General features: G+C 43.5%; 3 protein-coding genes across 3 annotated transcripts in view; all 3 read right to left on the bottom strand.

The window, feature by feature from the left end:
* The window catches only part of LOC135556632 (cadherin EGF LAG seven-pass G-type receptor 1-like), a 92,553-nt gene extending 84,881 nt beyond the window's left edge, over positions 1–7,672 (bottom strand). Inside the window, exon 1 of the mRNA XM_064989991.1 lies at positions 3,756–7,672. Coding sequence (XP_064846063.1) covers positions 3,756–7,275 — 3,520 coding nt within the window. The 5' untranslated portion in view covers positions 7,276–7,672. The remainder of the gene's footprint in view (positions 1–3,755) is intronic.
* A 3,705-nt stretch (positions 7,673–11,377) lies between these two features.
* Positions 11,378–16,213, bottom strand: gtse1 (G-2 and S-phase expressed 1). Its single transcript, XM_064989990.1, has 12 exons — positions 16,105–16,213; positions 15,644–15,737; positions 15,267–15,324; positions 14,408–15,077; positions 14,134–14,295; positions 13,808–13,949; positions 13,254–13,685; positions 13,045–13,110; positions 12,661–12,886; positions 12,197–12,503; positions 11,966–12,082; positions 11,378–11,798 (listed from the first exon to the last, which is right to left on the bottom strand). The coding sequence occupies exons 2-12, from the start codon at positions 15,663–15,665 to the stop codon at positions 11,706–11,708; spliced, it is 2,295 nt and encodes a 764-aa protein (XP_064846062.1). The 5' UTR covers positions 15,666–15,737; positions 16,105–16,213; the 3' UTR covers positions 11,378–11,705.
* A 1,477-nt stretch (positions 16,214–17,690) lies between these two features.
* LOC135556634 (plasma membrane calcium-transporting ATPase 1-like) overlaps positions 17,691–27,089 on the bottom strand; it is a 39,070-nt gene continuing 29,671 nt past the window's right edge. Inside the window, exons 7-20 of the mRNA XM_064989992.1 lie at positions 24,127–24,276; positions 23,757–23,971; positions 23,413–23,655; positions 22,881–23,122; positions 22,157–22,394; positions 21,744–21,923; positions 21,575–21,662; positions 21,358–21,464; positions 21,034–21,225; positions 20,642–20,855; positions 20,100–20,311; positions 19,894–20,001; positions 19,581–19,769; positions 17,691–19,410 (exon numbers count right to left, since the gene is read on the bottom strand). Coding sequence (XP_064846064.1) covers positions 19,039–19,410; positions 19,581–19,769; positions 19,894–20,001; positions 20,100–20,311; positions 20,642–20,855; positions 21,034–21,225; positions 21,358–21,464; positions 21,575–21,662; positions 21,744–21,923; positions 22,157–22,394; positions 22,881–23,122; positions 23,413–23,655; positions 23,757–23,971; positions 24,127–24,276 — 2,750 coding nt within the window. The 3' untranslated portion in view covers positions 17,691–19,038. The remainder of the gene's footprint in view (positions 19,411–19,580; positions 19,770–19,893; positions 20,002–20,099; positions 20,312–20,641; positions 20,856–21,033; positions 21,226–21,357; positions 21,465–21,574; positions 21,663–21,743; positions 21,924–22,156; positions 22,395–22,880; positions 23,123–23,412; positions 23,656–23,756; positions 23,972–24,126; positions 24,277–27,089) is intronic.

Genomic DNA, 27,089 nt, shown 5'->3' with positions numbered 1-27,089 from the left:
GAGGTGCTAACTTGTTGCACCCTCGACAACTACACTGATTATTATTATTTGACCATGCTGGTCATTTATGAACATCTTGGCCATGTTCTGTTATAATCTCCACCCGGCACAGCCAAAAGTGGACTGTCCACCCCGGTCCCTCTCTATTTTTCTTCCTAGGTTTTGGCCTTTCTGGGGAGTTTTCCAAGCCACCGTGCTTCTACACCTCCATTGCTTGCTGTTTGGAGTTTTAGGCTGGGTTTCTGTACAGCACTTTGAGATATCAGCTGATGTAAGAAGGGCTATATAAATACATTTGATTTTTTTAGAGCTGGATTAAGGTATTATTGCTGTAAGGAACAGCATGCTGCTGTATTCTGATTACTTGGGAGTTAACTTCACTTGGGATTTGAACTCACAACCTCTCGGTTACCAGCAACCTGACTTTCCTGCTACACCACCTGGTTCATGGGTATGACAGAGATTGTTAGAATATTAGAACTAATAGACATTTGTCCCTATGGGGGAATCCTTGTGGGTGTCGTGTAGAACCCTTTTATTTATCCCTGTAGGGGGACCCTTTAGAGTTCCATTTAGAACTCTCTCATGAAGAAACCTCTGATTCCAGGTAGAAACAATGACAGGTTCAACCGTTATACTTAAAGGATACTTCAGATTAGCTTATGGAACACACTGTTAGGTACTCTGGTTCTGGTCGGAAACTTCAAGGGTACATGTGTGCAAAATCTAGAATAATGTCAAATAAAAATGTCTAGCCATTATATTCACTATAAGGTACAATCATTACTGCACTTTTAAATGTAGGTGAGTGCAATGTGCTGGCAGGGGCTCCTTGGCACATTTAGGAGCATGGTAAAACATTTTGTATTTTTGCCAACCGTTAGTGGTAGTGTTGTACTAGTTTAACTTCTTGGTGACAGGCGGCAGTATTTTTACGTCCGGATGAAATACATGCCCAAATTCAACTGCCTGCTACTCATCCCCAGAAATAAGATATGCATATTATTAGTAGATTTGGATAGAAAACACTCTGAAGTTTCTAAAACCGTTTGAATCATGTCTGTGAGTATAACATAACTTATTTAGCAGGCGAAACCACGAGGACAAACCATTCAGAATTTGTTTTTGAAGTCACTCTCTTTTCAATGGATTTTCATTGGGAATCCAGATTTCTAAGGGACCTTCTTGCAGTTCCTACCGCTTCCACTGGATGTCAACAGTCTTTAGAAATTGGTTGAAGTACGGCCATCTTGAACGAGGGTACCTTGTAGTGTACTATTAGATAGAGGCGCCTGACCAGAAAGCTAGCTACAGTTTGTTTTCCTCCTGTATTGAACATAGATCATCCTGTCTTCAATTTATCAATTATTTACGTTAAAAAATACCTAAAGTTCTATTACAAAAGTAGTTTGAAACCGGTGTTTTTCTGGATCAAACGCACCAAATAAATGGACATTTTGGATATATATCGACGGAATTAATCGAACAAAAGGACCATTTGTGATGTTTATGGGACATATTGCAGTGCCAACGAAAGAAGCTCGTCAAAGTTAAGGCATGAATTATATTTTTATTTCTGTGTTTTGTGTTGCACCTGCAGGGTTGAAATATGCTTCTCTCTCTTTGTTTACGGAGGTGCTATCCTCAGATAATAGCATCTTTTGCTTTCGTCGAAAAGCCTTTTTGAAATCTGACATGTTGGCTGGATTCACAACAAGTGTAGCTTTAATTTGCTATCTTGCATGTGTGATTTAATGAAAGTTTGATTTTTATAGTAATTTATTTGAATTTGGCACTCTGCATTTTCCCTGGCAGAGAGGTTTTAAGTGGTTTTATCATTGTGTTGATGGAGGTTGAGCACATAATTTGTCCACTTCCAGTTCTATCATTGTTGTAAGAGCTTGTGACAATCAAGAGCTGCACTGTTAAAAGGTTACTGTGTTTTTTCCAATAACTTAACTGCAGTTGGTCACCAGGAAGTATTTTTGAATAACTTACTGTCAGCTTGCTGCAAGTAGTTATTGTAAAATTCACAGTAACTTACTCGTGCTGGTCTCTGTCACACTCACTGACCTGATGGTGTGGTAGGAAGGTCAGTTTGCTGTCAACCAAGAGGTTGAGACCCAAGTGTGCTCACCACAAATAATGCTTAGTTAAGCTATCTTGTAATCAGTATAGTTAAGGGAGAGTACAGTAAACTAGTTGCAAGTAAGTTACTAGCAATTGAGTTACTGAGAATTTTACAATAACTTACTGACAGCTAGTTGCCAGTTAGGGAACGCAATATTCACAGCAACTTCCAGACAACTAACTGTCATTAAATTACTGTGAAATACACAGTAACCTGTTAATATTACAACTCTTTATTATCACATGCCCTTGCAAAGATTGCAGAATTGATAATGTGCTCAACCGTTGACAACATTTTATTTTATTTTTATTTCACCTTTATTTAACCAGGTAAGCTAGTTGAGAACAAGTTCTCATCTACAACTGCAACCTGGCCAAGCTAAAGCAAAGCAGTGTGACACAAACAGCAATACAGAGTTACACATGGAATAAACAAGAGTACAGTCAATAACACAATAGAAAAAAATAAAGTCTATATTCAGTGTGTGCAAATGGCATGAGGAGGTAAGGCAATAAATAGGCCATAGTAGCGAAGTAGTTACAATTTAGCAAATTAATACTGGAGTGATAGATGAACAGATGATGATGTGCAAGTAGAAATACTGGTGTGCAAAAGAGCAGAAAGTAAATAAAAACAATATGGGGATGAGGTAGGTAGATTGGGTGGGCTATTTACAGATGGACTATGTACAGCTGCAGCGATCGGTTAGCTGCTCAGATAGCTGATGTTTAAAGTTAGTGAGGGAAATATAAGTCTCCAGCTTCAGCGATTTTTGCAATTCATTCCAGTCATTGGCAGCAGAGAACTGAAAGGAAAGGCAGCCAAAGCACGTGTTGCCTTTGGGGATGGCCAGTGAAATATACCTGCAAGAGTGCGTGCTATGGGTGGGTGTTGCTATTATGACCAGTGAGCTAAGATAAGGCGGTGCTTTACCTAGCATCGACTTATAGATGACCTGGAGCCAGTGGGTCTGGCGACGAATATGTAGCGAGGGCCAGCCGACGAGAACATACATGTCGCAGTGGTGGGTGTTATAAGGGGCTTTGGTAACAAAATGGATGGCACTGTGATAGACTGCATCCAACATAACCATCAACCACTTCAACTAGTGCAACACTTCCACTGATGGTTGGCACAAAAAAAATAAATTCAGTAACTTGTTGTTTACCGTACTTTCACTGCAACTAGTAGCCTGTAGTGTACTGTAAAAGTGTAGCATTTCATGGCATGAACAAAGAACCCCTTAGGAACCTCAAAGGGAACAAACTGTGTAGTTGTCATGGCAACAATACCATTGGACAACATTTTGTGGATCTTTTAGCAGATAACCAGCCTGTACTTTTAGCAGATAACCAGGATGTAATGAGTAATGTGGTGATTTAGGCACAAGAACCAATCTTACCATAGTAGACCTGCGACAGACTCCCTTTCAAAGTAGACAAGTACCATTGATAAAACAGATTTACAACCAGCAGAATTACTAGAGGTCACATTGCAAGACAAGAGCAAGAAAATTAAACAACATGGCAGAATGAAGAGAGGATGTGGAAGGGGCAGACAAAATAGAAAATATATGCCATGCATATGGAGAGCTATTGCATTTAAATGAACACAGTTTAATTACCTGTGACTGATATCTTCATGGTGGCCTCAAGGGGCCGGTTGTTGTCCAGGTCTCTGCTCAGCCTCATGTCCCCATTGTCCTTGTTCAGGATTAGTAGACTCAGCTCGTTGCCCTCCACAAAATTGTACTGGAGGTTATCTGACACATCCGGGTCCTGGGCAGGAACCTTCCCGATCACCCCAGCCGGAAAGCTGTTGGACCTGTTGGTGACGTAGTTGTTAAAGATGATCTCAAAGTCGTGTAGGACAGGGTCATTATCGTTGACGTCCAGCAGGCGGATGTGCACAATGGCGCGGCTGACTAACGGTGCAGAGGTCGCCTGGACAATGATGGTGTACTCTATCTTGGACTCGTAGTCTAAATCAGTGAGAGCGATAAGATCCCCGTTGAAGATATCTAGTTGGAAGACCTCTGGGACGTTTCCTTCCACAATTTGGAACAGGATTTGGGCATTGGTTCCCTTGTCAGGATCTGTAGCAGTGATGCGGGCTACAATGGAACCCACAGGACTGTTCTCCACCACATAGACGTACAGTTCGTCCTTTTCAAACACAGGAGCATTGTCGTTGATGTCCAGGACGGACACTTGGACGTCCATGGATGCCTTAAGCGGCGGAAACCCCTTATCCACAGCAAAGGCCTTCAGATTGTACACAGGCACATTCTCCCTGTCAAGTTTCCTGGCTGTTCTAATAATGCCAGAGTACGGCTCAATGAAGAAGTCACCCTCTCCATCATCCCCACCCTGGAAAGTGTAACTAAGTCTCCCATTGGACCCCGAGTCCCTGTCAGATGCAGAAATCTGGAGAATGCTGGTATACACAGGTGCATCCTCAAACACTGTCCCCTGGTATATGTCTCTGAGGAACTGTGGTGCATTATCATTAGCATCCAGAACAATGATCTCCACATATGTGGTGTCAGATTTCTGGGGGATGCCATTGTCGCGGGCAATGACAGCTAGCGTGTAGGAGGCCTGATCCTCATAGTCGATTTCTATCTGTGTGGTTATGGCACCTGTGTCAGGGTTGATCTTGAACTGTGGCACGTTGTCCTCCATAACATAGCTGATGCGTGCGTTCTCTCCCGTGTCCTCGTCCGTGGCACTGATCACCACCACGGTGGAGCCCACAGGCCGGTCCTCGCCGATCATCACCTGGTAGTTGGCGCTTTGGAACACGGGCTGGTGGGTGTTGGCATCAGTGACGTTGATAAAGACCTGTGCTGTGTCGTAACGCGTGCCATCCGAGGCGGTCACCGTCAGGACATACTGCCGCTCCTGTTTGTAGTCCAGTGGCATAGCTAAGGTGATGACTGCCCCTGCAGTCTGACTGGTGATGGCGAACCTGTTCCGCGTGTTGCCGCTGGAAATCTGGTATGTTACCACACTGTTGGCGTCCCGATCTATGGCAGAGAGTGCTAGCACGCTCGTACCTACCAAAGCATCCTCATTCATCTTCAGGCTATACAACCTCTGAGTGAAAGTGGGAACGTTGTCGTTCACGTCGAGCACCGTCACACTGACGCTGGCCGAGGAAGACATGACAGGGACCCCATGATCAACTGCTTCAACGCCAAACGTGTAAAAGTCGGTGGTCTCCCTGTCCAGTTCTACACTAACTGTAATCCACCCTGTGCTGTTGTTGATGATGAAGGGGAAGCCTGGAGCCATAGCTGTTAATCTGTACTGCAAATGAGAGTTGTCACCGGAGTCTGCATCAATAGCCTGAATATGGATCACAGAACAACCAACCGCCACATTTTCCAATACTGTGGCTTGAAAGGGTGTGCTAACAAACATAGGGGCATTATCGTTGACATCCACAACTTGCACTACAACTATCCCTGTGCCATTAATCAGAGGTGGTCTTCCCCCATCCTGTGCCTTTATTCTCAAATTATATTCCCTGATCATCTCATAATCTAGAGGGTTGATTATGTCAATGACACCTGTAGGGGAATGGATGTAGAACTGGCCATTCACGTTGCCACTGATGATGCTGTAGTGGACTTTTGCATTGTTGCCCTCATCTTTATCTGTGGCCTTCACCTGGGCCACTTTGGTGTTCACTGCCACGCTCTCAAGCACCTGGACTACATACCTATTCTCACTGAACTGGGGGTAGTTATCATTCTCATCCTCCACAGAGATATACACTGTAGCCGTGGCACTGCGGGGGCCTGGGTCTTTACCCTGGTCATTAGCCTCCACTATCAGTTGATACTGGGTCAAGGTTTCTCTGTCAGGCCGAACCCTAATCTTGACTAGTCCATTTCTAGGATCGATTTCAAAACCAGCATTATCTTCCCCCTCATTCACAATCTTATAGATCATGTTGGCATTTGATGGGGCATCCCCATCTGTGGCCCTTATAGTCAACACTTCAAAACCTATCTCCACATTTTCCCTAATGCTGACCCTGTACTCTGTCTGCTCAAACACAGGCCCATGATCATTAGTGTCACTTATAGTGACAGTGAGGTAAGCAGTGGCCGACCTCTTAGGGGTGCCATTGTCTGTAGCAATAACTTTGAAGATATGTGTGTCCTTGACCTCCCTGTCCAAAGGCTGCAATGTTGTAATGCTGCCGGTCTGAAAATTGATTTTGAAATAATCATTGGATCTGCTATCGAACAGAGCTTCAATATCATATTCTACTTCACCATCATTATCATCGTCGGTATCCAGTGCTTTGAGCGTAATTACGCGAGTTCCCGCCGGTTCATTCTCCGGGACAGATACCTGATAGTTGGGCAGTTGAAACTGGGGAGCGGTATTCACATTTCTTTTTTTACGTTTGGTCCATGAACCCAGTCTACCCAAATCCCCGCCTGTAAACATGGCATGACTATGAAGAAAATTCATTCGCAGTTTCACACGAACAGTGGTGTAATTCCAAAGATGTTGCACCCTGCATAATAAATCCAACTCGTTTCGCTCATTGGGTTGCAGACAGTTTGGCAAAACACTCCCGTTATCAAAAACTACTTTCCAGTCCCCTCCCTTACATAACGAAAGGTAAGAGTGAGGTTTTCGAGTAAAAAGTGGTAAATGTTCATAAATGTTCAAAAGCAAAATCCTATTTGAGACGCATGGATATGTCTCTACTGTTGAGAGAATGTTCATGTAAATATTGGGCTTACCTTCGTTTGCCTTTCTCCTATATTTAATGAAACAATTCTGTCCGTGCACAAAAGTATTGAAGTGAATTAAAATAAAGTTATCCGAGGTACTTGATTTGATCTGAATGTAAAGCGGCGCAGGGTTCTTCCTCAACAGCGCACAATTAACTTTTCCTGAGAAATATACAATTCCGTGTTGTCTCTCGATATTGAAAATGTGTCTCGCGTATTTAGGAGTTAAAGTCCTGTCTATTTGATAGATCCAACCCCGTCCAAGAGATACATTTCCGAGCACTACTCCAGGCTGTAGAGTAACCGAAACGTGTACATCAAAACGTGCAATTACTGGAAAGTGTGATAGAAAACATATCCACGGCCAAAGCATTTGTAATGTCATGGTTTAAAACGCATGGCATCCACCGAATCTGTCAAGAACATCTATAAAATCCACTGAACAAGTTTTTCCCGGGTCCTCGCCGTCCAATCCCGTTCCATGATTAGTTAGAATGTTGCGAGGATCGGAGCAGAGCATGGCGCGCCCATTAAATAGTTCAAACAGGTCTCACTCTCCAGAGAACAAGAGAGAGGTCCAACTCAGCGGAAAATCGGTCCCCCTCCAGCAGGTGTTTTTTTACTCGGTGTTTGCCCTCCAAGCAAGTTTCTGTATGGCAGTAAATGGGTGTCGAATTTGGTAAACACAAAATGTATGGCTTATTTGCTATGTGAGTTTTATTTGATCAAATATACGTTTCATAACGCTTAAGTTGTTACTAGTGTTATATAAGTTGGACACGTTACACCCCGCCAACTTTGACAAAAAAAAACACTATATCGGAGTTGTCTCGAGCTGGCTATGCATATTCATGTGTTGAGGCTAGTGGCATAGCATCTCCGTTGAATTCCGGCGGTTGACTTCAACAAACGTCAATGAATATGCAAAACTAGATTACAATAGTGAGATCTATCCACCAATCCAAAGAAAGTATAGGCGGGAGCCAGACCGCCCACATTGCCATTTTGACAACCACTCCCATTGCTAGGGCAGAGAGACATGTATTTTGTCTGCGTGTATATCGACCATCTTTGCACTCTCTCACCGCCCCAGATCTGAAAGCTACCCTCCTCCCCAACTCTAGGCTGCGTTTACACAGGCAACCAAATTATATTTTTGTTCAATAATTGGTATTTTGACAGATCTGCTCTGAAACAGATCTTTGATTAAAAATATCTGATGTGGTTGGTTAAAATATAATTTACTGGAATAAAGATCAGAATTGGACTACTTGTGTAAACGCTGCACTGTTTGTCAGTCAAACGCTGATTCCCAAATCTCAGTAGCCGATCACAATGCACCATGAAGCGATGTGGGTAATGATCTCTAAAAACCTATTTGTACAGGTATATAGTTTTTCTGAGACGTCTCAGACTTAGGTTTGCAAAATTACATTCACATTTTAAAACTGTCCTCATTGTATAACGTATTTAAAAAATCATAAAGAAATTCACAGACAATTGAAGATTGATTAAATGATGTCACCTAGTGGACATGCTTTCCTATAGGCCAGGGATCATCTGGATTCGGCTGCGGGACGATTTTTTTACTTGAGGATGGTCGGGGGGCTGAAGCCCAAACAGATCTACTATTTGACTAAAACATATTCATTTCAAACCTTGCTTGCATTTGTATACAATCACAAGTCTCTATTATGCGTGGGAATACTTGGGAACAGATTTCCTAAATTAAAATAACTTGGAGCTGATTTCCTGGTGTTTTTACAGTATTTTCTGTCCAACAATTATTTATTTTTTAATTAATTGGTCAGAAAACTTGGAGGGCCAAATAAAACCACCCGCAGGCCGCCAGTTGGGGAATCCTGCTATCAGAATAATCTACTATCATGTGGCCTAAAGTTAGCCTGGTTGCCAGTCATAGTTTAGATATTACATTCCACTCCTTGTTACTCTGTCATTTGCACATGTCTTTGGCGCATGACAGAGTACAAGGAGTGGAATGTTACAGAGACTGATACCCAGACTTGCCTAAATTCTCTCTCCACTACAAATGATTTCATTTTATGCATCAAATGTTTGGCATTTCTAAAATGCATCAGAATTTAATATTTCTTGGTACAGACAGGTAGAACATCCTTACATCATAAGATGCTCTACTAAATGTCCAAGGATACAAAACATCAGAATCTTATCTCACATTTGACACCTATACCAAGTACACTATACCAAAAGTACTGAATGTGGATGTTGGATCATTGCTGCAGGGACTTGCTTCCATTCATCCACAAAATAATTAGTGAGGTCGGACACTGTTGTTGGGTGATTAGGCCCGGCTCGCAGTCTGCGTTCCAATTCATCCCGAAGGTGTTTGATGGGGTTGAGGTCATGGCTCTATGCAGGCCAGTCCAGCTCTTCTACACCGATCTCAACAAACCATTTCTGTATGGACCTCACTTTGTGCATGGGGGCATTATCATGCTGAAAAAAAGGGCCTTCCCCAAACTATTGCCACAAAGTAGCATCACTACTCTGGACGGTTCTGACTTAGAATATGTGGACAACTATAAATACCTAGGTGTTCGGCTAGACTGTAAACTCTCCTTCCAGACTCATATTAAGCCTCTCCAATCCAAAATAAAATCTAGAATTGGCTTCCTATTTTGCAACAAAGCCTCCTTCACTCAAGCAGCCAAACATACCCTCGTAAAACTGCTTATCCTGCCAATCCTTGACTTTGGGGATGTCATTTACAAAATATCCTCCAACACTCTACACAGCAAATGGGATGCAGTCTATCACAGTGCCATCCATTTTGTCACCAAAGCCCCATATACTGCACCATTGCGACCTGTACGCTCTCGTTGGCTGGTCCTCGCGACTTATTAGTCGCCAAACCCACTAGCTCCAGGGCATCTCTAAGTCTTTGCTAGGTAAAGCTCTGCCTTAGCTCACTGGTCACCATAGCAACACCCACCAGTAGCATTTCACTGGTCATCCCCAAAGCCAACAGCTCCTTTGGCCACCTTTCCTTCCAGTTCTCTGCTGCCAATGACTGGAATGAATTGCAAAAATTAATGAAGTTGAAGACATATCTCCCTCACTAACTTCAAGCATCGGCTGTCAGAGCAGCTTACCGATCGCTGCAGCTGTACACAGCCCATCTGTAAATAGCCCAACCAACTACCTACCACATCCCCATATATATTATTTATTTTCAGCTCTTTTGCACACCAGTATTTGTACTTGTACATCCTGATCTGTACATCTAGCACTCGTGTTAATTAATAAATTGTAGTTACTTTGCCACTACGGCCTTTTTATTGCCATACCTCCTTACTTTATTTGCACACATTGTATACACATTTTCTATTGTGTTATTGACTATACGTTTGTTTATCCCATGTGTAACTCTGTGTTGTTTTTGTCGCACTGCTTTGCTTTATCTTGGCCAGGTCACAGTTGTAAATGAGAACTTGTTCTCAACTGGCCTACCTGGTTAAATAAAGGTGAAATAAAATAAAAAATAAGTGGAAAGCACAGAATCATCTAGAACGTCATTGTATGCTGTAGTGTTAAGATTTCCCTTCCCTGGAACTAAGGGGCCGAGACCGAACCATGAAAAACAGCCCCAGACCATTATTCCATCTCCACTAAACTTTACAGTTGACAATATACATTTGGGCAGGTAGTCTTCTCCTGGCATCTGCCAAACCCAGATTTGTCAGTTGGACTGCCAGATAGCGAATTGTGATTCATCACTCCAGCGAACCCGTTTACACTGCTGGAGTCCAATGGAGGAGAGCTTTACACCACTCCAGCCAATGCTTGGCATGACGCGTGGTGATCTTAGTCTTGTGTGCAGCTGCTCGGCCAAGGAAACCTATTTCATGAAGCTCCTGATGAACAGTTCTTGTGCTGACATTGCTTCCAAAGGCAGTTTGGAACTCGGTAGTGAGTGTTGCAACCGAGCCAGACGATTTTTACGCACTACAGCACTCTGCGGTAGCTGTTCCCATTTCACAAAAACAGCCTTTACAGTTGACGGGGGCAGCTCTAGCATGGCAGAAATTTGACAAACTGACTTGTTGGAAAGGAGGCATCCTATGACGGTGCCACGTTAAGTCACTGAGCTATTCAGTAAGGCCATTCTACTGTAAGGCCATTCTATTCTTCTTGTTTATGGAGATTACATGGCTGTGTTCTCAATTTTATACACCTGTCAGCAAGGGTGTGGCTGAATTAGCCAAATCTACTCATTTGAAGGGGTGTCCACATACTTTTGTATATATAGTGGATGATATCTTATTTATGACAGCACAACAACATCTGTCTGTGGGCAGGAGCTGTTCCTTCAGTCAAAGTCAAACTTCTGGGTGCCCAGCCAATGGTGGAGTAGACTGTCTCCGAGGCAATGAGCACAGGTCAGCTCTCTTGCCCTAATACCAGACCTGCATTCATTTACATGCAAGACTCAGCATCACAATAAGTTAAATGAAGAACATTTATTAGAGCTTTTAAAAGAATCACATAGAGCTACAAGACAGTAACAAACAAAAATAAAAAGGTACAGTACCATTCTTAAAAATAAATCAGATTGGTGACTTACATAGTATGTATACTAACAGTCTCGAATTAAAACAATCTTTTCTTAAACCCTTGATCATCAGCAGCTAGTTCTCATTATAAATGTCATTTGTGTGTGGTCTGCTAAATGACTTAAATGTAAATGTACAGGCACAAGCGTCAGCAGGAAGGCTATTGGAATCAATATACATGTAGAGGAAATGCTGGAATGCTCTATTGCGATATTATTAATCAAAAGGATAAGTTGATCAGGGGTGCTTCATTTAAGGCATGGTCCTTGTCTTCTGGACTCCATTTGATCAGGGGCGAGCTCAGGTCAATCAGCTGTAGGTGGGGAAAAAATACACATACAATTACCAGAAATCAGTGTGGTCTTGAATCCTGACAACATATGTGATGAGTCAACTGGGTATCATGGCACTGCCTTTCTCAATAGGAATTTTTTAATAATTTGAGTCAGTCATCATAATGTATGGAGTACATTCTCTCACCTGACCACCAGAGGGCTTCACAGAGGCTGTTCTGATCAGGACAGGAGTACTGGAGAGGTCAATTAGGAGTTTCTCATAAGGCCTCAACACAGGTGCCGGGGCATCTACCAGCAAAACCTATTGGACAAGAAACAACCCAGAACATACAAACGTCATTCAGCCAAAGACAAATAACTTATGCAAGCTGAAACAAGACAACATATCAACTACTTCCACATATCAATACATTACCTCATTAACATCCTGGGTCTTCATCCAATTGCATTGAGTCTGCTCTAGCAGCTTTTCAGTGTTCTCGAGCTCCTTGGATTCTTCATTCGGCTCAGGGTGGTTGTTTTCCTTGTTAGTCGGAGGAGGCATCTGGTCCACTCCTGGTTCTGGGTCATCCTGACATACCCCCTGCTCCCCTGGATGGGGGACAGTAGCAGGGGTGGGGGGCTGCACCTCTGGCTCGTCCTCCAGGGAAAATGGCTGGACGGTCTCCTCTTCTGGTGCTGCTGCCACCTCCTCTTGGTGGCTCCCTTTCACCTGGACGGGACTGAAAAAAAAAATGTTATCACCAACTAGCCTATTTTTATTACATCACAACACCTTACCCTAACACTGATTCATTGTCACTTATGGCAAGACTATTATCTTGGCCCTTTTAGACAGAGTCCAGTGTGGTGGTCCTAGTGTGGCAGCTGCTTTCTCACCTCCAGTAAATGGCCCTCTGGATAGAGGCTGGCCGGATGGCCATGCTCAGGGAAGGCCTGCCTGGCCGTGAAATGCTATTCGGGGTGAGCATGGGGATACCAGAGATCCTCCGGTTCACAGGGGTGGGAAGGGCAGAGGGGTGTCTCATCTTGGGTTGCACTGCCCTGTTCCCCCCAGCAGGGGGCGTCTGGAACAGCTCTGGAACTGGAAGTTTGTGGGGAGACTGATGGATAGAAGGGGGGGAGGGGCATATTCAATGCTAATGGTATGACTAGGATGACTAACATCTTCAGTATTCTAAGAATCGTCAATGGTGTACAATTTCCGACTCCAGACACTTAGGAATAAAAAATAATAATTTAAATCCTAGTTACAGTACCTTTCCACACTGCAAGCAGACATCAATCTCTTTGGCTTCATGATGAGAGGGGCATCAGGGGATGAAACAGCTTTGTAGGGAAGACACAAATAAATATGTCAACATGTTTGCATGCAAACAATTATGAGCCTTTCCATTCAGAAACATGAAGTAAGACAAGCCAGTGATCAGTAGTAGCTGCTCATAGTTAGCCAACTGTTGACCAGTCCTCACCTTCCAACCTCCTCTTGAACTGACTAGTAGGGGTTGGAGCAATGAACGCCTTGAGTTTGGGGTTGCCCTTGACGACGTCCTTCGTCTTCGCTGAAGATGAGGTGGGGATTTTGGGCACAGAGGACATTCTCTCCATGTTCATCTTTGCTGGGGTCTGGTGCAAGGGGGTGGCTGTGGCCACCGTTTCAACTCTCTTCAAAGGGGTGGACTGAACCGTTTTAAATCGGTCTTGCTCAGAGAGCTTCCTTCCCGGGTCTGAGATGACACGGCGTGCTACTGTGGTGGAAGAGGGCAACCCCGGAGCTCGGCTGATGAGGGTAGACCTGCAGGTCTTGGTGGCACTCACAACAGGATTGGTGAGTCGGCTCTTGCCAGCGGGCAGGCGGCCATTAGGGCCACTGATGCTGGAGTTGAGGGACGTGCTGAGTTTACCTAAAAATCAGAGACAAGTCAGATATTTGCATTGCACTTTTCATACACGTCACATCTTTGAAATGGTTGAAATGTAGACAGCACCTTGAAATTACATTGTGAAGCTCTACACAGGGCCTCACCTTTCCCTGTGGGTGACACAGACAGACTGGAGTTGAAGCTGGACACTGAGGAAGAGGAGGAAGACGTGTTTCTCCTCTGGTCAGTCACTCTCCTGGTCTGAGGAGGGGGGGCTTTGACCGCTGACGGAGCCCGCATCCCACTCTGAATAGGACAAGGACATTCATGTTTCAACACCTGCCATTTTATCAGAGGGTATTCACATATTTTACCACCTGATCTGAAGTCTCATATATATATATATATATATATATATATATATATATAAATTAAGAATTCTGTTTAAAATGTCAGTGTCTGATGATATCAGCAAATTCCTCTGGGTTACCTTGCTAGGGGGTACGAGGGTCCTCTTCCCCTGCAGACTGGAGTTGAGGGAGGTGTCGCTGATGTCGGAGGCTATGCTGGCCGTGTCAGAGAGAAGGTCCTCGCAGGAGGCTGCTCTGCTGGAGTTACGACTACCTGGGCTACGCCTCAGCCCCAAGTTTCCCTGAAAGAAACAGACTATATGAGTTGAGAAAACTTTCTACAGTACTGATTTGACCTTAGACTATACAGAATGATCGAGGCTATGTGGCTAGATATCTTCTAAGAGCCCATACTTTGCTTGGAGGAGCCAGCATGTTGGTCTTCTCAGCAGGCTCCGGTCTGGTCTTGGCTGTCTGCAGGGCTGTCGTCGCGATCGCTCCTCGGGCTGCTGGTTGTTGTTTGCTAGGGAGCACCCCGGTGTTGCAGGCCAGCCCCACCCTTCCTCGGTGCACCATCTTGGTCCGTGTCTTAGTCCCTGCTCTCACAGGGCTGGAAGTGCCAACATGGCTCTTAGTGGAGTTAGAAACCCCACCATCCCTTAACAGCCGCTGCTGAATAGCAGGAGGGAGCTGCTTCAATGGACTGTCCTGCACACAAAAGGTCTCCCTTTTGATAGGGCTTAGGACAGCATCAACTGGCTTTCTGAACATGCCCAGTTTGGCCCCAGCATCCTGCACAAAGTCTTCTTTCGGTTCTTCTTTACTCAATGTGAGTGTACCATTGGTTACCCCTACATCAGGGTGCTGCTGGTTGACAACTAGTTGACTGGCTAGTAGGTTGGCTTCCTTGCAGATTTCCTCAAACTTGTCCACCCCCAAAGGACTCCAGCTGGGCCCCTCAACCACTGAAGGAAAACTGTTGACATTTTCCTTGACAATGGTCTCCAGACCGACGGAGATACACCTCTCCTTGTGACAGACCGGACCAACAAAAACCTCGTCATCGTCTTCATCTCCTCTTGAGCTTTAAACAAGGGGGATTGATTTTACAATGTTATTTTTCATATGTAAGTGATGTAACATTTCCCAAGTAAAATGTATAGACAATGGTAGTATCAAATACAAAGACAGATTGTGAGTTCAGTGGCAACGCATTCAAGAGAAAAATGCACAAACCAAAGAAATGGAAATCAAAGAAATCGATGACACCAACCTGGCAGGTGAGAGTGAAACGTCAAAATCAAACTTCTCTTCAGCCAATGAGAAGAATTCTTGTGGGAAAGGAACAAGGACATTTAAACAAACAATGCACCAAAAAATTAAAATCCTTTGATAGGAAGAACAGTGTTTGTCTCGCTACTAATAGTACGAGCCATGGGGGTTGGTCGGCTCACTTGGGGTGACGATCTCAGTGATTTTCTTGAAGGTCTAACTAACCTAGTTATGTCACAATCATATGCGACTTTGTGAACTCGACGGCCCAAACTTGAGGGTCTGGCTCATGAACTTTAACATTAAACAGTTGACAATGTGAATAGCAATGGAATACATTATAGTGAACAAGAAATAAGGATAAGAAAGCGGAGTTACCACTGTTGGCATGGGAATCCATACTCCTCGCGGGACTAGGACAGGTCGCTAGGGCCCAGAGTGCAGATGTCGTAGTAGGTTAACGTTAGTCGTCCTTCATAGGGAAAAGAGGAATTGAAAACTTATGAAAAACAGTGATAGAGAAGCTAGCTAAAAGTTAACGTTATATCTAATAAATCTACGTTAACATTAACTAGCTAGTTTTGACTGACGAGCATGTGTTATGAACATAACTAGCTAACATATCAGAATTCATTTACATTGTTGGTTAGCTAGCTAACTTTAGCCCAATCCTTATTTTAGAGTTGGTAATGTATTTGTAGCCGTTTTAAAAATGTATCTAGTTAGCAGTAATCTAGCTAACGCGTTAGCTGGCACGACATACAATAAAATGCATCTGGCTAGCTACGTAGGTCGTTATGACGAATTTCGTATTTCCAATACATCCAAACAGCACCTACCGTCTAAGTGTGCTAGTTATATTCTGCTAAATCGATGTCATGCAGTTCAACATCTGTTTCAAAAACATGTATTTGGTCCGAGAGTAAGAGATATTTCAAATTTCGTGAACAAACAAGTCCATGTGACATGCAGGCAACCTCGACATTGGTTGAAACGTCTGGCAAAAGCGACACCAGAGCGCTACTGGGAATTGTAGTCATTTTGCCTTTACATTTTTATTTAACCTTTATTTTGACTGGGCGAAAACATAAATATAAAGTAAGTAGCCTACAAATACTTTTTTGCAGGGGTATCTGTTCTTACTTGAGTATTTTTATTTTTTGCTTTTATGTTTACTCAACTAGCTACATTCCCAGCTAACGTTACATTTCCTAAAACACGTATGTACTTTTTACTCCGATACATTTATAATTCCTGGTGGAATTTATGTGATGCATTTTTGCGTCACATAAACTGAAATTGAAGAGTGTAGAATTTCAGCAACCAGGAAATGACAGAACGATTTCTACATTGACGCTTGTATCAGCCAGTCTACCATATTTCGTTGTGCTCGAGGAGATGGCCACACTTTTTAGTGATGCCAATATAAGAGAGGGAAGGTGGTTTTCCCTCTTCGGTCTGGCTTTTTTTGTCAGAAAGTCTGCATTTTAGAATGCGATTTTGTATTGGCCAAAATGTTTGTTTAGTGAAAAAAGATTGTGAAACACTAGCATTCCACTATTACTGCAGATATATTATGCACATTTTCTGAAATTACAATCCAAAAATTCTACATGTAGCTCCTTTAATTATGGAGGATTTTTTTGCTTTTACTTCAGTCATTTTCTGTTAAGAAATGTCACTTAAACTCAGGTATGACAGGTATTACTTTTTCAATAATAGACTATTATAATACTAGCATTGCGAACAGGGAGAACCAGTTACCGGTTGGCCTGTATGGTGTGGTGTGGATTTTTTCAGAGACATTGATGGCCAAATTCAATAGCCTTTTTAAATGAACTGAGTGTTGCAATAATGACTGAATGTTGAGAAAAAGTTTTTAAAATATAGAGGACAGATTCAAAACCACTTAGGTAAGCTAAATATTCATTTTATTTTCAAAACCATACACATTACTCAACAAATTTCGAAAATGAATATCGACCACAACAGCCATTGCTTAAAATAAAACAGACACAAAGTACTTTATTACCAAATATTGAGATTTAAAAAATCCTTATAGAGGTGGATAAACAGTAATTCCCAATGTTGAATGAAACTACAGAGAAAGAAACAAAAGTTGCTTATGGCATCTTTCTTCATTTTTTACCATCTACAGTACTTCCATTGGATTGGGATTTATACAATCTTTCTTCTTAATATGAAGTTTGAAATTGCAATACAGGGAAGAAATCCCAAATAAATATGTCCGTATCCACAAAGTATCTCAGAGTAGAAGTGCTGATCTAGGAATAGTTGAATCTTTTAGATCATAATGAACCAGATTAAAAGGACAGATCCTAGATCAGCACTCCTACTCAGAGATGGCTTATGGATATGGCCCCTGGATTCCAGAACCACCCCCCCCCCCAAAAAAACCCTCTGTTTTAAATCCTTTTCAATTCTGCCTCCAAAATGATGATACCCTGACTTTTGTGAGGGATGAAAACTACTTTTTTTTCTTGAAGAAGATACAAAGCTAGGCTATATTTTACAAAATATTAAGTCTCTCTGAAGGAGGTTATATGCAATAAAGTACTCTGTGCCGAGAGTCTAAAGTCCCCTGTATCTTGCGTAGTTTCTATATTTCCTGGAGGGTATTTCAAAAAGCAGAATCAATATGGTAGTCAACTTTAAATAATAACAACCCAAATCTCCCAGGTCAGTTCACGGGAGAGGTCAAATGGAAAGGGACATCAATGGGTAAGTATTACTTTATCAACTAACTGTACATGTTAATGATGTAGAGAATCAAGTTATATCAGTTAGCTGGGCAAACCCTTTGATCCTATTTGTGAAATACACCCCAGGTCATCAAAACCATTCAGCACATTAAACGGCTTTGAATTACGTGGTTTTTGATCAGGCAACAACCTACTCTTGATTTAAAATGGTAAAAAATGACTTAAAACCAACAATACACTCACTTCACATAATTATCTCTACAGACACATTGTACAGTATGTATAGTATGTATAGTATCCTTGATTCATAATGAGCCTTTCCATGGAGTCGGTGCTTATCATCTGTGGTCTAGATTTATAGCACTAGTGACAAATGGAAGCTCCACTTTCCAGTAAACATGAAATGTAGTTTTGGAATGATTGGGAACAGAGTGAATATTTACAGTGTGGAATTGTGTACATGGATATTTGTGGTTGTTTTCCAGTTATTCTAACCTCTCCTAATAGACCATAAAACCACCTCTTCTTATTTTGCTAGATATTTATATGTACCTAGCAAAATACATACCAAATAGAACTTGCAGGCAAAATAGTTCAGTTTCAATAGAAACCTGTTTTCTCCTAAAAAACAGCAATATCTAAAATACAGTATATATTTTTTTAATTTCACAGCCCCACATTGTACATGTTATTACGTAGGTCTTTCACAGACAATCAAAGTTTCACAAATGTGTAAACAGGTCTGCTTTCACAACATGAATGGAATCGTAAAAATATACATAGCCAATGCATTAATTCTTTAGAAGTATTGCTGATGTACAGCAATGCATCCCAGCCTCCCTGTTCATTCAATTACTTTTTTAAGCGTAGTCTATAATTCTTTCATTCAAAATATGCACCCCTCCATCGATACAAGACCATAAAATCTGAAATATCTGATGTCCTCAATTCCAGTCCAAACCAAAACTTCTAGAAGCCTCCTCTCCCCACGTCTTGGTATTGTTAAGTGGGCTGAGGTCAGTGGGCCATTAATGGTACTTACGGTCCAGCTCAGAGGGAGGTCTCCAGGCTGTTCAGCGGGCTCCCAGGGCACGCCGGAAGCACAGCACTCTCAGGATTCCCACTAATCTTTGGGCTCTCCTTGTGGAGGGGGATGACCATGTCCACAGCGTTATTGTTCTGGTTGGGCGAGGACGGGAGGGTGGCCAGCTTGGAGTGTGGGGGCAGAGTCTGTGCAGCGTTGCGCTTGGTGGGAGCATCGTCCTCCCCCTCTGTGTCGTCGATGAGTGGGATCTGTGTCTCTGAGTCTTCTATCCTGAACTCTGGGGTTGTCATGAAGTTGTGGATGGAGTTGCGGGACTCCGGGGTCTCCAGACCCTCGTAGGGGGACATAGTGTCTCGGAAGGCATTCACTACGCGGATCTGGACAGTTTGGGGACAAAGACACAGTCAAAATATGAGTATTGAGACCCCATTGAAAGTTAATAAAGCACAATACTGAGTTTGTATCCAGGCCAATGGTAGCTATGGTTTGGTGTAAAACTGAGGGATGATTATGAGCTGAGATGTAATTGTGAGTTGACCATACATACCTGAGTCTGGATCCTGCCTAGACCTCTGCACCAGAGGACCTGTCCCCTCCTCATCTCCATCTCAGCGTGGTCGATCTCGTCCAGGTCCTCCATCTCCTCCAGCTCCTCCTCAGGGATCTCCTCCTGCTGCGTGCCATGGCCTGCAGACTTCAGGAACTTCAGCCGGCTGGTGGGGACAGTGGTGACCACCTAGAAATGAGACACAAACTCAAATGTTGAACTCATTTGTGACAAAACTTTTTTTTGTTATTTAATAACAGGCAAGTAGATCACAGGGACTTTGAAGGACATTAGAAACCAGCAATAAGCTCACCTGGCCCCACAGTAGACATCCAAAGCCCAAGAAGACACACCAGAGCCATTGGTCGATGGTGAGGCACACACAGCTGAAAGGTTTCCCTCCAAACTGCACTATCACAATCTGGATGACAAAACACAGGGTGATTGGAGAGAAATGTTACTTTCTTTCCAATATGAAATCCCTTGTGAATTTCCTGTATAGATCTGAATGCTGCTCACCTGGATGACGAACGTTCCGAACACAATGGAGCAGAAGATCATGTTTTTGAAGATGCCGTCAAAGACGTTGCGCTCGCCGTGGATCTTGCGGGCGTTGATCTCGTTGAAGAGTTGCATCATGACGAAGGTGTTGAAGACAATTGTGTAATGTTCTGAGGGAGGGGCGTGGAGTGGCGCGTACCTCCCACTGTCAATGTCGAACATCTGCTCCCCTGTGGTGGAAACATACAGTGAGGGGGGAAAGTATTTGATCCCCAGATGATTTTGTACGTTTGCCCACTGACAAAGAAATGATCAGTCTATAATTTTAATGGTAGGTTTATTTGAACAGTGAGAGACAGAATAATAACAAAAAAAATCTAAAATGTTATAAATTGATTTGCATTTTAATGAGGGAAATAAGTATTTGACCCCCTCTCAATACAATACATTTTGCTTTCATAACTTTATCAAGAACAAAGTTGGAGTGGAAAAAATACATGAATTTCAATGTCAATGTCCAATTGGCACGACTAATTGAATTGACCCCAGGCGGTACTCACCGGCGAACAGCAGAGTGAAGATGATGGTGAGCTGGTAGACAGCGTGGCCCAGGATGTTCTTCATCATGGTTCGAGAGATGAGGGGCTTGTTGCGGCCGTACGGCTTCCTCAGCAGGAGAGACTCAGTTGGGGGCTCAGTGGCCAGGGCCAGCGAGGCAAAGGTGTCCATGATCAGGTTCACCCACAGCATCTGGACAGCTTTGAGAGGAGAGTCCTGAGGGGAGATGTCGTTTGAGTTATGTATAGCTCTCCACTTTTCAAAGACAGTTGTAACTTGTAGAGTAGATCATAAAAACTCCTTATAGGCAGTTAGACTCTCTCTGTGCCTCAACTTTACAAGCAGAAAGGTAAGATGGAAAGGATGAACATGGCAGAAATAGAAAGTGTCTCACCTGTGTGATGCAGGCTCCAGTGAAGGCCACAATGACAGCCACCACATTAACCGTCAGTTGGAACTGGAGAAACTTTGAGATGCTATCGTAGACGTTCCGTCCCCACATCACCGCCTTGACGATGCTGCTGAAGTTGTCATCTGTCAGGATGATGTCTGAGGCCTCTTTGGCCACATCCGTGCCTGCAATGCCCTGTGGGCACATCATGTCACAACGTATTAGTCACAGGACCAAAAGTATCCGCCTGGTTGAATGAGAGAGAGAACCTACTCATATAATATTGATGGGACATAACATGTGCCAGATCTTGGAGTATAATAATACCATGGCAAATCCAACATCAGCTTTCTTCAAGGCAGGGCCGTCATTAGTACCATCTCCTGTTACAGCAACAACTTGTCTTGGTTCTTGTACAGTGCTATCCATTATACCTGTGAACAGAGGCAAGCATCATCCCTTTAGATAATATGTGAGACCTAAAAATGTATCTGTAACCTTCCAAAAATAGTGATGAATGGAAGAAAAAAACCCACAAACAAACCTTTCACTAAGGTATGTTTGTCAGTGGGTGAGGATCTTGCAAGCACACGGAGTTTGGGCCAAATCTTATCAATGCGCTCCTGCTCAATCTGGAAGTAGACATTCCTTGGGTTACTCTATCATCCCATTTTTTTTTTACAGAAAGTTCTATTTTGTGAGAGGAATATTACCTCTCCCAGTTCATTTCTAATTCGCCGGTTGAACTCTTTGCCGTCTATACAGAGGAAGTCATCTCCGGGCTGCAGTATGCCACACTTGCTAGCGATGGCCCGAGCCGTGTTGATGTTGTCCCCTGTGACCATGCGCACCGTGATGCCAGCGCGCTGACACCTCTTAATGGCGTCAGGGACCTAGGGTGGAAGAAGAATACCTTACTGTCCATTTTTTCTCTTCAGATTATGGAAATGTGTGTTTTGCTTACAATTCAACGCCCCAGAGACACACTCACAAACACCTGCTTTCCTTTTTAGGGTGATTATACATGTACACTGTTGTGGGTTATAGCAACACAAACATTTACCTTCTTCAATTAATTAGACCTTTGCAACAAGGACCTTTGTTTGGGCTCCAATGGCCCTTTTACCTCTGGCCGTACGGGGTCCTCGATGCCCACCACACACAAACAGGTGAGGCCGGTGAGGATGTCAGTTTCGTTTTCCCAGTCAGGCTCGCCGTCGGCAGGGGGGAAGTCCCTGTAGGCCAGGCAGATGGTTCTGAGGCCCTCGGAGGCCATGGGCTCGATCACCTTCTTCACCACGTCATCTCTGTCCCTGGACTTAAAGACCTTAGCCTCCCCATTGGCTGTCATGATCTTACAACACCTGTGTTGAGATAAAGAGGGAATTTATTTTAGGTTTATATTTATATTAGGTTTATATTAAGTTTATATACCATATATACAGTATATAAATATAAACCTAATATATATTAGGTTTATATTTATATTAGGTTTATATACTGTATATATTAGGTTTTATTTATATACTGTATATATTAGGTTTATATTGATATTAAGTTTATATACTGTATATATTAGGTTTTATTTATATACTGTATATATTAGGTTTATATTGATATTAAGTTTATATACGGTATATATTAGGTTTATATTTATATACTGTATATATTAGGTTTATATTGATATTAAGTTTATATACAGTATATATTAGGTTTATATTTATATACTGTATATATTAGGTTTATATTTATATTAAGTTTATATTTCTATTAGGTTTCTAATATTTCTGACAAATAATACTGAGCAAGTTAATTTGCACGAAAGGGAAAAACAGAAAGTCCCGGCCTACTTCTTCAGGAGGATCTCTGATGCTCCTTTGCTGAACATGCGGTAGCTCCCATCTGCGTTCTTTAGCACCGTGCTCATGGACTTCCTGACTGAGTTGAAGGTGTAAACCTTGAAGAGCTTCTCCTCTGGGACCTCATTGCGGATGATCATATAGTCTCGTCTCAGATCCAAGGCAAAGCCCAGCAAGGCACATTCAGTCTTGTTGCCCACTTGGCGCGGCAGCCCGCCCTCCTTCTCAGGAGACTGAGACAAACCATTTACACATTAAGGTCAGTTCCAAACTTCAAATCAACTAACACAAATTAAATTCTTTACAAATACTTCCCATTGATATCAATGCATGATCGAAATGAAAGTCTAAGTACCCAGATCTCAAGAGGATTTGGCTCTGGCTTGAAATCCCTGACCTGGCACTCAATGTATTTACACAGATGTCAATAAAAGATTGCCAAGAAAATAGCTTTATTGCAGATCTTTTTGTGTTCTGTTTGCCAGAGTTGAAAATCTCAACAGAGTGAAATATTTTCACTTACCATGATCTTGGAAGTGTAAGCACAGTTGACTCCGATGCCCATAATGAGCAGGTCCAAGACTTTGCCTGGGATGAGGTCAGGCTCAGGAACCACCCTGTAGTGCCTGTCTCCCAGATAAGCCTGGACCACGGTCATCCTGTTCATGGTTAATGTCCCCGTTTTGTCAGAGCAGATGGCTGTGGCGTTGCCCATGGTTTCACAGGCATCCAGGTGCCTCACCAGGTTGTTGTCTTTCATCATTTTCTGAAGAAGAGAGGAAGCTATTATTTGTGATCTGGCAATGCGTTTCTTAATTACTCCTGTCTGAATTATACATACTGTGTTAACATAGTAGTGATACCTACTTTGACAGAGTAGGCCAATGAGATGGTGACGGCCAAGGGGAGACCTTCGGGCACGGCCACCACTAGCACAGTTACACCTATGATGAAGAACTTGACACAGAACTGTATGTAGATGGGTGTGCAGTCCGCAACCCACGGTAGACCCTGGATCCAGAAAGTGTCCACCATAAACAGAGTTATCAGGATGATTACTGTCAATCCCGACATGAACAGGCCTGGACAGGTGAAAGGATAGGAGTGAACACAATGAAAGAGAAAAATATCTTTCATGATGACAAACTGAGACAATCTGCTGTGGAAATCAAACACACTTTCAGAATTCCGAATTTTGCTTGGTTGAAATAGAGGGCTTCCCTTGTGATGGTCTTACCTGCTTTGCCAATCTGCACAGCTAATTTGGTCAACTTCCCCTGGAGCACAGACTTTTCCTTCTTTGGTAGGTTGGCTTTCTTCTTCTCCTCTCCTCCATCGTCACTGTTTAGGGGCTGCATCTCCACGCCTGCACCACCCTTAGACTTACCTGAGGGAGACGAGAGGATGGGTTCAAATGACATTAAGTTGAAATAGAGACATTTTGGGAAACATCGGGTTCACATCTAATTCACAACATGGGCCCATCAAAATTAATTTCCTCAGAGATGACAAGAGTGTAACTATACTCCCAGAATAACTATACACTGTAACTATACTCACTGAGTAACTATGCTCTCCGAGTAACTAACTATACTCCATTAGTAACTAACTATACTCCAGAAGTGGATATATTCCAGAGTAACTAACTATACTCTCTGAGTAACTAACTATACACCCTAAGCAACTACACTCCCTGAGTAAATAACTATACTACCTGAATAATTAGACTCTCTGAATAACTAACTATACTCCCTGAGTAACTAACAATAACAATAGTCCTTGAGTAATTGTACTCCCTGAGTGTAAGGAATAAAATAAGGAATAAGGCAGTAAAAAAACAGGAGAAATCTACTTCTACAGTATCAAACTTGTCACGCCCTGACCTTAGAGAGCCTTTTAATGTCTCTATTTTGGTTTGGTCAGGGTGTGATTTGGGCTGGGCGTTCTATGTTATGATTTTCTATGTTTTCTATTTCTTTGTGTTTGGCCGGGTATGGTTCTCAATCAGGGACAGCTGTCTATCGTTGTCCCTGATTGGGAATCATACTTAGGCAGCCTTTTTCCCTGTTGGTTTTGTGGGAAGTTGTCTTTGTTAGGAGTACTGTAGCCCTTGTAAGCGGCACGGTCGTTTTTGTTATTTTTGTTTGCGACATTATCAAATAAAAAGAAAATGTACGCTCACCACGCTGCACCTTGGTCTCATTCCGACGATGGCTGTGACAGAACTTCCCACCACCAAAGGACCAAGCAGCGTAGTGAAAGGGACTCCTGGACATGGGAGGAGATCCTAGACAGTAAGGGACCCTGGAGTCAGGCTGGGGAGTATCGCTGTCCAAAGGAGGAGATGACTGCAGCGAAGGAGGAGCGGCGGCGATATGAGGAGGCTAACCATCGAAACAGGCACGAGAGGCAGCCCTCCCAAAATTTGGGGGGGAACAAGGGGAGATTGGCGGAGTCGGGTTATAGACCTGAGCCAACTCCCCGTGCTCACCGCGGGGAGCAAGTGACCGGGCAAGCACCGTGTTATGCGGGAAAGTGCACGGTGTCGCCGGTGCCACGCAAGAATGGGCATCCAGCCAGGGTGGATTGTGCCAACTCAGAGCTCTTGGTCTCCGGTGTGCCATTTCGGCCCAGGGTATCCTGCGCCGGCTCTGCGCACTGTGTCTCCGGTTAGCTGTGACTGCTCAGTGCGTCCTATGCCTGCCCTCCGCCCGTGCCGGGCTAAAGTGGGCATTCAGCCAAAAGGAGAGGTGCACGTGTTAAGCATCAGATCTCCAGTGCTCCCCCAAAGCCAGGTTCAACCTGTGCCTGCGCTCGGTAGGTGCCGGGCTAAAGTGGGCATTCAGCCTGGAAGAGTGGTGCCAGGGATAAGCATCAGATCTCCAGTGCTCCCCCACAGCCCAGTTCATCCTGTGCCTGCTCCACGGACCAGGCCTCCTGTATGCCTTCCCAGCCTGGAGGGCCCTGTGGCAGCACCACACACCAGGCTGACTATACGTCTCCTCCCATCAGTGATGATCCACAGTCCGGGACCCGCAACGAGGGTCGCCAGTCCGGGGCCCGCAGCGAGGATCGCCAGTCCGGGGCCCGCAGCGAGGGTCCCCAGTCCGGGGCCCGCAGCGAGGGTACCCAGTCCGGGGCCCGCAACGAGGGTCCCCAGTCCAGGGCCCGCAACAAGGGTACCCACACCAGAGGCGCCACCAAAGTGGGGTGAGCCAGAGGTGGAGCGGGGTCTTCGTCCTGCACCAGAACCGCCACTGCGGATAGATGCCCACTCAGATCATCCCCTATAGGTTCAGGTTTTGCGGCCGGAGTCCACACCTTTGGGGTCTCTGTCTCTATTTTGGCTTGGTCAGGGTGTGATTTGGGGTGGGCGTTTTATGTTCTGATTTTCTATGTTTTCTATTTCTTTGTGTTTGGCCGGGTATGGTTCTCAATCAGGGACAGCTGTCTATCGTTGTCTCTGATTGAGAATCATACTTTGGCAGCCTTTTCCCTGTTGGTTTTGTGGGAAGTTGTCTTTGTTAGGGGTACTATAGCCCTTGTAAGCTACACGGTCGTTTTTGTTATTTTTGTTTTTGTTGGTGACATTATCAAATAAAAAGAAAATGTACGCTCACCACGCTGCAGCTTGGTCTACTTCTCATGACGACCGTGACAATACTGTAACATTCCCTTCAGTTCTCTCTTTATTTTTTTCCAGATACATTAGAAAAAAAGTCAAATTAGCAAACATGAGCACCTCATAATACAATAATTGTAAGAAGAATTGTTGATGCATCCAATGAACAAATAATTAAATGGGGGAAATAAAATAGTACATTGGTGTGTAAGGATTCATAGTTGGATGGCAGGGGTTGTTGATACTGCATGGAAACGGATAGGGGGTGCTATTCTATGTAATACACCACAGTGACACTATGGTGTTTGGCTCGCAGTCTTTAATCCTAGTCTGGGGATTATTGCTCTTTCTTGGCTGAGATTCTCTACAAGCCAATCTAACCGCCATCATCCCAAAACATGCCCACGTTCTGTAAATGTACAAACACACACGCACTAGAATCCTAAATACTCAACACGTTAGTAAGTGAAGTAAAGGGACCTTGTTCATCCAGGCAAATGTGTGAGTGAGTGTGTGGGTGTAAGTGTTTAAGTGTGCTGATCCGAAAACAGTACAGGTTGTTAGCTAAAGGAAGAAAA

The sequence above is a fragment of the Oncorhynchus masou genome, chromosome 15 (assembly GCF_036934945.1).
Source record: "Oncorhynchus masou masou isolate Uvic2021 chromosome 15, UVic_Omas_1.1, whole genome shotgun sequence".
Lineage (NCBI taxonomy): Eukaryota > Metazoa > Chordata > Actinopteri > Salmoniformes > Salmonidae > Oncorhynchus > Oncorhynchus masou.
This window is presented reverse-complemented; position numbering and strand designations above follow the sequence as displayed.

Bases quoted from the DNA above. Each gene is read 5' to 3' on its own strand.
- gtse1 (XM_064989990.1), bottom strand. From the start codon at position 15,665: ATGGATTCCCATGCCAACAGTG. The intron at 15,325-15,643 runs GTAACTCCGCTT...CTTTCCCACAAG, and splicing joins GGATTCCCATGCCAACAGTG to AATTCTTCTCATTGGCTGAA. The intron at 13,686-13,807 runs GTGAGGCCCTGT...TCTGATTTTTAG, and splicing joins TGTGTCACCCACAGGGAAAG to GTAAACTCAGCACGTCCCTC.